This window comes from Aplysia californica, unplaced genomic scaffold, assembly GCF_000002075.1.
Source record: "Aplysia californica isolate F4 #8 unplaced genomic scaffold, AplCal3.0 scaffold00339, whole genome shotgun sequence".
Taxonomy (NCBI): domain Eukaryota; kingdom Metazoa; phylum Mollusca; class Gastropoda; order Aplysiida; family Aplysiidae; genus Aplysia; species Aplysia californica.
In genome coordinates this window covers 797,552-806,525 of record NW_004797609.1, presented here as the reverse complement: position 1 = coordinate 806,525, position 8,974 = coordinate 797,552, and the positions used below count along the sequence as shown (strand labels likewise).

At 40.0% G+C, this 8,974-nt stretch overlaps 1 protein-coding gene across 1 annotated transcript in view; it reads left to right on the top strand.

Annotated features, from left to right (window-relative positions):
• Nucleotides 1-3,624: 3,624 nt before the first annotated feature.
• LOC101850820 (flagellum-associated coiled-coil domain-containing protein 1) overlaps nucleotides 3,625-8,974 on the top strand; it is a 55,359-nt gene continuing 50,009 nt past the window's right edge. The window contains exons 1-2 of the mRNA XM_005102769.3: nucleotides 3,625-4,128; nucleotides 5,808-5,954. Of these exons, the coding sequence (XP_005102826.2) occupies nucleotides 4,121-4,128; nucleotides 5,808-5,954 (155 nt within the window). The 5' untranslated portion in view covers nucleotides 3,625-4,120. The remainder of the gene's footprint in view (nucleotides 4,129-5,807; nucleotides 5,955-8,974) is intronic.

The window sequence follows — 8,974 nt, the reverse complement described above, 5'->3', positions numbered from 1 at the left end:
TCTCTCTCTCTCTCTCTCTCTCTCTCTCTCTCTCTCTCTCTTTCTCTCTCTCTCTCTCTCTCTATCTCTGGATGGAAATATTGCTGGACTTACTATTGCTTGAGCAACAGACGACAATTATTTATTCCACCTTATCGTCGCTTTCGCAAGCAATTCCCTTGATAAGTCAAAAATTTTGAGAACATTCGATTCTTACACCCTCCCAAAGCTCCATCAAAGATTCACATTTTAACATCACCTACGCACGAAAAAGTGCAATTTAACCCCTCCACTACCAGGCCCAAGAATTGAGTAGTGGAGCAGGCCGGGAGTAAAAACCCATTCCCTGCGTTTCAGAAATCCCAGTCTAAAGAAAAATAAAATAAATTAAAATACATGTTTAGCTTTAGTAAGGGTTCTATGGTACTTACGACGTAAATAGGTCATACTATTTATATTAAAAGTTCGGAAGATGAGAAGTGTTTCAATAAAGTAACCCAATTCTTTCGTGTTTGGCTCGTTCTGCTCTACCGCGGGTATAGCGATCCGTCTACTTAACCAATCTGGGTCGCTTTCTCATAATAAGCCGATTATGTCAGGAGGTTCTCAGATCTCATAGGCTCTTCAGGTCGGCGGTTACTGGCTACGCATGGACGGCCTGTAAAACATGAAGGTGTATTATTTTGGCTAAATCAGCATAATCATTATCTTCTCTTTGACGCAATGCACACGTTTAATCAGTCAATTGTTTAGACCTACATAATATATTATGGAGCGGGTGTTTTTTTTTCCCTCTTTTTTTTGGGGGGGGGGGGTGTAAGCTGATGAAGCGAAGTCCTAAATGACTTTGAAATAAGCTGCAAAGTAAATAAAACACGACACACAATAAAGTGATGGTTAAAATCAATAATTACTGTGATATCATAAACTCCGAGACTTCTCCGTAAACAGCGAAAATAATAATACACGTATTTCTCAAAATATTTTAGTCCTACATCTAAAATAAGATATCCTCTGTTTTAATAAAGTCAGACCAGTATTCTCTTTAATGATTAACTAATGGCTTTTTCACCATCACCACCACCACCGCCATTGTAAATAGCAAGAAATAAAAAAGGGCGGAGACTTGTAGAATTTCCAAATTTTATAAATGTTCAACGTTTCGCCCGGTACAGGGCTTCATCAGGAACATACAAAAAATAATGTAAGATCTAAGGACTACAAGCTAGGGTAACAAAGGTGCGCGCATCTGCGTCATTATGCCCAACTGTGCGATAAAAACAAACCGGGAAGACAGGAGAAAAAGGGGAAGGGGGGGGGGGGGGTATGGCAAGAAGTGGTATGGCTATAAAATATTGTGTACGTCAAATCATATATTATCATTAATATTAACATAAAGGTAATTATTATTATTAGTAGCAGTAGTCGTAGCAACAGCAGTAGGAGCAGCAGCAGCAGCAGCAGTAGTAGTCGTGTAAGTCGCAGTAGTAGTAGTAGTAGTAGTAGTAGTAGTAGTAGTAGTAGTAGTAGTAGTAGTAGTAGTAGTAGTAGTAGTAGTAGTAGTAGTAGGTAGGCCTACAATTTTGTAGTAGTAATAGTAGGCCTACAATGTAGTAGTAGTAGAGTGGAGGCGGTAGTCCGCGCTACCCAAAGCTGAAAAAGCCACTTTGTCGGGCCCCGGTCAGAGGGGAGGTAACCCCACAATAACTGATGAGAAGCAAATTTTGTCTGCTATCGTTGTCCCAGCGTGCTATGCCTGCTTCTTTTGCCCTTCTCCCCCCAGTAGTGGAATTTGTGTGGCAAAGTGAGGGCGGGTGTGTGAGACAATCAGCGGGGATGCGCGTTCCTGCAGGAGGGTTACGCGTTTTATGGAGGCGCTGCGCGCTAGGATATGGCGGGTCTTGCAACATGCCCTAATAACTTCTTATTATGAATCTTATAGGGTAACGTATGATTTTCTAATCACAAAGGAGGAAAGGTTCTTACAAATTACAAAAGAGTTAGTTTTAAAAGTGACGCTCAATTTTTTGGTACAGCCAAAATAGAAAGAAAACAAAAAATAACCGAAGCCAACACTTAGAATGTAAACAGTAATCTTTAGTGACTGTAACTGTAGATAACTCTGAAAATCATGAATTAAGTGATATAAGAAAAGCAAAGTAGATCTACCTGTAGATCTAAGTGCATATGGATAAACAAAGATATTGTTCACATTATTTGTGTGACACAAATTGGGATGGGGAGATTCGTCAACACAGCAAAAGAACACCATGTTCACGGCATGCAGGTCTTCCTGAGTCAAATTGTCCTTCAGGTCCATCTGTTTGACACAGTTGGTGTGCCACCACTTGTCACAAAGTATGCACTTGTCTTGAAGGTGGTGGCTCAACACCCAGCTCAGTCAACCGTAATGTCCTGACAATCATCGGAGCTGTCGTCATACACCGGCTCTTCTCCCGAGAAAGAGGGATCTTCGTCCTCTTTTTTCTTCTGTGATGCCACAACCAAAGCGTTCACCTTCTTATCCTGAATTCTTCTCTTCTCCTCCTCCTCTTTCTCCTTCTCTGCCTGCTCTCTTTGTTTTTTCTTCCCTTTTTGGCGTTCCTACTCGTCTTCAAAAAAATTTTTTTTTTTTTAAATTGAGTGTTTAGTAATTACAACAATTCATCATACTCATTTAGTACCTCTACTCTTCTCCCCCAAGCTCCTCTTTTCGTCTAAGCCCATTTCACATTTTCTCGGTATTTGAAGTACAATTTGGGAGCTCTCGTGGCCTAGAGGTTAAACTGTTCGCCTCTCTTTCAATAGGTCCCAGGTTCGAATCCGGATAGCGCCTTTCACATCCTTTCCTGCTTTCTAACAATGTTCTGCCGTCTGCTTTCGTCTCCACTTCCTGCTCCCACCCGTCACCTCCTTTGCCCGTCCCCTGAGTTCATGACTCTTTTTGAAGCCTCTCTACTGCTACTCTTTCGCTCCATCTTACAGCTGTCTTTCAGCCACACACTTGATCTTCTTATAGGAAAATTCCACACCTAGCCTTCTCGGACAAAGAAAGAATAATCCTGGAGGTCCTTGGTGCAAGTTGTGCACGTTAAAGATCCCTTGGTGGTCCAAAATCGATAAGAGTAGGCTTCGGCCGCCACCGGGGCAAAATTCAAAATTTTCTACCCACTTAAAATGTTTAATGTGTCCTGCGTGCTCATTTGACCTTATGCAGTTGCGAGCGCCGTAAAACACTCAACCCCCAACCCCCCCCCCCCCAATAAAAAATTACTAGGCCTATTTGTAAAGTAGTGATTGTCCCATGGACTTCTTGCACACACACACACACACAACACACACACACACACACACACACACACACACTCACACACACACACACACACACGCGCGCGCGCGCACACACACACACACACACACACACTCGCACGTGCACACACTCTCAATAAACACAAAAATACACTCAGGCAGGTGCCTGTGCACTTACAGAACACACAGAAGAAGGTAGGCCTATAGGCTATATATCTTGATCAGTAGCTCGAGATCTGACATTTATTATTTTCTTTTTCTTTTTTAGTCTTGGAGAAAAACCCCGCTGATTATTTAAGGAAGCCCACTCTTCAAAATAGGAATAACGGCATGAGTTCAGTTGGTACCAAGGAGTTTACAGTTCTAAACTCCTTGGTTGGTACCAAAATAATCAGTCATACTGGACTGCAATGGTGTGAGGCGCACGAGTATTCGTTGATTGGAGCTGCGAGAAGTATTTTCGTCAGTGTTTGCCCTCTTGCCTTGCATTTCTGTCTTAGATAAAAGTTTAACTGGAGGATAGAATTAACATGATAAATAATATTATAATTTATTATCATTGTATGTGTTGAAAGGGGCGTTAAGCCATCCCATACAGTTTTCCAAAATATTGAATCATTTCCCTCTATACAGATTTTTTTACTTATTTATCAGCGCTCTTCGTGCGAAGAAACCCCTTTAGTTCCGTATACCGGATGTTTGGGTTCCTTGGAAACAAAATGGCCGCACCATGGCTTTTGAATGCAGTGGTGTCCGATTAACAGAGTTTTCCTATGTTATCCATTTTTACTCTCAGTCGGGTAGTCAATAGTGAAGTTATTGCTGGAATGAAATGAATAGGTGGGTGTTTACATTTTCATGTGATGTTTTATTTCGAAATCAGTGTAAATGAGTTCGCTCGGTTGAGGAAAATGTCGAGCGAGGGCCATTTCATTTAAAGGCAAAGGAGCTGGTAAATTGGAAGGAGTGATTGAATATGTATATGAACAACATGACATTGCACTCTGACTTATTGTGCAAGTCTAAAAGTAAAACATAAGATCTAGATCTAGATCTAGACATGTGAGTCTTCTATTCCTGTGGAAATCTAAACATGTTCATTGTTGAAAATGATCAGCAGAAGATTAATTTCATTATGCCGCCTTATCAGCACATTTTCAGTTTTAGATTAGATCTAGAATCTAGATCTAGATATTAGATCTAGATCTAGACTAGATATGAATCTAGATCTAGAATCTAGATATAGAATCTAGATATTAAATAGACCTACTTTACACACTTCTCTACAAAATCTACCCTATAATGTGATAACCTGATACTAATACAAATCATCGTCAAAAGGCTGTAGTTATTCGCACATCACAGGGTATGTGAATACTATGGAATTGTATTCGCACAGGGTGTGTGAATACTATGGAATTTTATTCGCACAAGGTGTGTGAATACTGTGTGAATATTGTGAAATTCTATTCGCACAGGGTGTGTGAATACTGTGTGAATACTAGAAATGTTATTCGCACAGGGTGTGTGAATACTATGAATACTACAAAATATTATTGGCACAGGGTGTCTCAAAAGAAGGATGGAAATTATCTAGATCTAGCATTTCCTAATTTTTCCCTTTTTCATCCTCTTTCGCGTAGGGACAAAGATAGATCTAAAAATCTAGGCTAGAATCTAGAGTCTCTAGAAATTTAGATCTAATTCTAATTGTGCAATGCGATATAAAAAAAAACCTCCAACTCAAATTGGAATTCAAGTTGTGTATTGTGTCAATGATAATGACTCCACTCCAATCTCTCTTTTTTCTGTTTTCCTTGCGCTACAGAGAGAGCGAGAGAGAGAGAGCGAGAGAGAGAGAGAGAGAGAGAGAGAGAGAGAGAGAGAGAGAGAGAGAGAGAAAGAGAGAGAGAGAGAGAGAGTGAGAGAGAGATAGAGAGAGAGAGAGGGAGAGAGAGAGAAAGAGAGAGAGAGAGAGAGAGAGAGAGAGAAATATGAGTGCATGTTTACTTTAACCCTAAATCTGAAACAAGTTATACTAGATCTAGATCTAAATCTAGATATAATCTAGATCTAGTGTCCAGTTGTTTTAATATCTAAAGCCTTTGCCAAAAGGTGGGATACCCGGGTGTGACAAACGAGGTCCAAAATCAACGTTGGCTCGACCCTGTGCGAATAAAATTATTTCTTATTTGCACACCCGGTGTGAATAATATTAATTCTTATGCGCTCACCCGGTGTGAATAAAATGAAATCTTATGCGCACACCCGGTGTGAATAATCACTTCCAATACAAATACTTGATTCCTAGATTCTCAGATGGCTGAAGAATGAGCATGGGTAATATATATATGTTGGTAGATTTCTCTCTCTCTCTATATATATATAGTTACCCCCCCCCCACCCCCTCCCTTGTTCAAATGAACAAGCTTTAAGATGATATACCAATAATTCCAGATGCCCAAAAACTGACCAGAGCCTGATTCACAATTTCTAATGCCTTCAACCAACAATTTCAGGACCATGCCAAGTGAACATGGGACAGTTTATTCTGACAGCATTGGCTTTGACCATCAGTTCGGGGGACCGGCACCACACTCTGGTAGACCGTCCAGCGCGCTGAACAACTCAAACAGTCACAACCTGAGATGGGGACACCGGCCTAAGTGAGTTGAAAAGTTTGGTACTGTTTCCCTTTTGGTTTCTTACTCATGCAGTTCCTTTCCTTCTCTATGGGTGGTTGGCGGATGCTTTGATGTGGTTTGATTCTTCTTTCCTGTCAAAGATCTCTCTTCCTTATCTCTCCTCCTTTTTTAACATACTGTTTCCCTTTTTTTTCTTTTGGTTTCTTACTTACTTACTTACTCACTCTCTCCCTATACTGTCAGGTACATAAGACGGAGAACATTCGAGGCTACACTTGCCTGTTCCTGGCCACATCCTCCAATTTTGGCAAATCCAGGCCCTTTGGTTTCTTACTCAGTACTTTACCTTCTCTATGGGTGGTTAGCAGATGCTCTGGTGTGGTTTGCTTCTTCTTTCCTAGCAAACATCTGTATTCCTTATCTGACCTCCTTTAAAAAAATGTTTACTGTTACTTTCTTGTAACACCTCTAATCTTGTTACTCTTTTGTAACACCATTAAATTTCTGCTTGTGGGCTTTTTTTTTTTGCTTGTCATTTGCCCCTTAGCTTTTCCATAAACTTCCTCTTTCTTCCTATTTTTTGTCTTAACCCTTTCTTCCTCTTCTTAAAAATGTACTTTACAATGGGAAAACAATCATGTAATGACTTGTTTAACTTATAATCTCCGGCAAGTCATTCTCAGCGGCTCGCTGTCAGAACCCTTGAGCCGGTGAGTTGCTGACAGCGGCTCGGACACATTTCTTTAAGACGACTTTGACATCAAATTACTTTTCGAAAATTGTCGAAAATGGGTTTCTTATATCGGGATTTCATTTACTAGATGAATTATCAAAAAAGGTTCACTGGTTTTGATTTAATTACCAATTTAGTGGCGCTTTCCTTTAGATTCAGTACCGAAAAAGGGCCCCGTCAAAGTGGGTTTACCCCCCCTTGGAGATAAAGAGTTAATGAGCAACTGGTAAATCTTACTTCTTTTCCATCCCTTTCTAATTTCTGTCTGCCTGTCCTGTTGTGATCCCTCTCTCAGAACTGTTGTGTTCAATGGTTGACGCGGCTATGAGTGATTTAAAATCTTTTCAACCCTCTCAAGAAGTGAATCGAAATTAAAATTGGAATTTTTGCTATCATGAGATAGAGTCCGAAGTTCGCAACTTTAAATTAAAAGATATGAATTTAAGTTCCTTTTGATTGTGAAATTGGTATGAGAATAGGCCCTGTAGGCAACCCACTTTACAATACTATGATTATAAGCACAGAAAGGTATAGCTTTAATTTTCAAAAATCATTCGTTACGTTTATAGTTGTGAACTTTTGCAGGTTTCCAAATAGATACAATTTATTTAGGAATTTCTTTTTAACAACAACAGCAACAATGACAACAACAACAACAACAGTAACGACGACAACAACAACAACAACAGCAACAACAACAGCAACAACAACAACAAAGAACAATTACAACAAACAAATAAGAAAAGCCCCCACTTCATTTCATGCAAGTTTTCTTTTGGTGATTGTTATGAATAGAAGAAAAGCTAGAGCACTCAACATATGCTCACATTTTGAGAATAGTTCACATATATATACACACACACACACAAACACACATGTTAACTTTATATAATTTACATTATTATATTATTATTATAATAAACAACTAAGAAAATTGAAGCCTTTTGTCAGTGAATCGGAAGGCCTTGTTGTCGACGGGAGACAAACGAACATTCTAGTCTAGTATCATCAGTTACAGGGTTATGTACCTTTTCAGCTGTTTCCGGCCTTGAGGACGAGGCATCGGTCGAATCTCACATAAAATATGAAGGCAATCAAATTAAATGGTTCTTGAATTGAATAAATACTGAATATTGTGACCATAAATAGAAAAAAATAAATAAGAGACATTAATCAGTGCCAGGAAATAATATGAGCTACAACGGAATGTGACAAACACAGAAGGTTTTTCCAAATAATTTGCTCATGATTCCATGATTAGTTACATAGTCATAGTTCATGCAACTCTTACAAAACACATTCAAAATACAGCTCTGTGTGGGCGAGGGGGTATATTATACAGTCAGCTATCTTCTCCACAGAGCCCCCACCCCTCTACCCGACAATCACCCACACTTCTACCAAATGATACAATGTATTTTATATAATATATGTATACTATATTTGTATACATTATATACACCTGCAAATTCGCCCTCATGGGGTGGCGCCATTGTCCCTTACACATTCTGTCCCATATCCTGCCTTTTTTCTTGCGGGTCTGACCACTGAAAGTCAGGTCTAGCTGCCCCCCTCCCTCCCCAACACACACACTTTTCCGTCAAAAAAAGAAATGAATTAAAACAACAAAAAAATAAAATAAAAATCGAAGAATATAACCCCCCCGCGGGGGGGGGGGGGGGGTGGTGTCACTGACTGAAGTGTCTTTAGGCCATTTCCAAAGGGGGGACATTTCTCGTCCATGCACAGTAGAATTTGTAAATGAGCTGATTCATCAATGTCACGCTCAAAACTGTGTCTGATCTACAACAGGGAACTGCTTCTTTTTCTTTCCTAATCCTTACTATTGTCATTTTCCCTCAACTTCTTTTGTATGTTTGTCACACTCTTGTGACCCACTGTTACCGGGGTGCCTTGATAGTCGAAGCAGACTTTGTGCTGTTGAAGCTAGAGATGTGACCAGAGTAGGTCTGATTCCCTGTAAGGACTCTTCTGTTGACATCCACCCTTAGCGCTCATATGACCTAATGCAGTTGCGAGCACCGCAAAAACTCTACTAAAACTGAACTGAAGAATAGAAATGAAAAAGACAAGATGTTGTTGTTGTTGTTTTCAAATCCCTTTAGCTGCGAGCATTTCGCTCTTGGCAGCGCAATGCCTCCTTCAAGTAACCACAGTCCTAAAAGACAAGATAAAAAAATTAACGTATTGTACAAAAACCTCTAGGAGGCCCAACGTCGTTGTGACCTATATGGATAGTACTTTCGAGCTGCACTCTTCTAGCAGGAAAATTAGCGGACACCCCCCC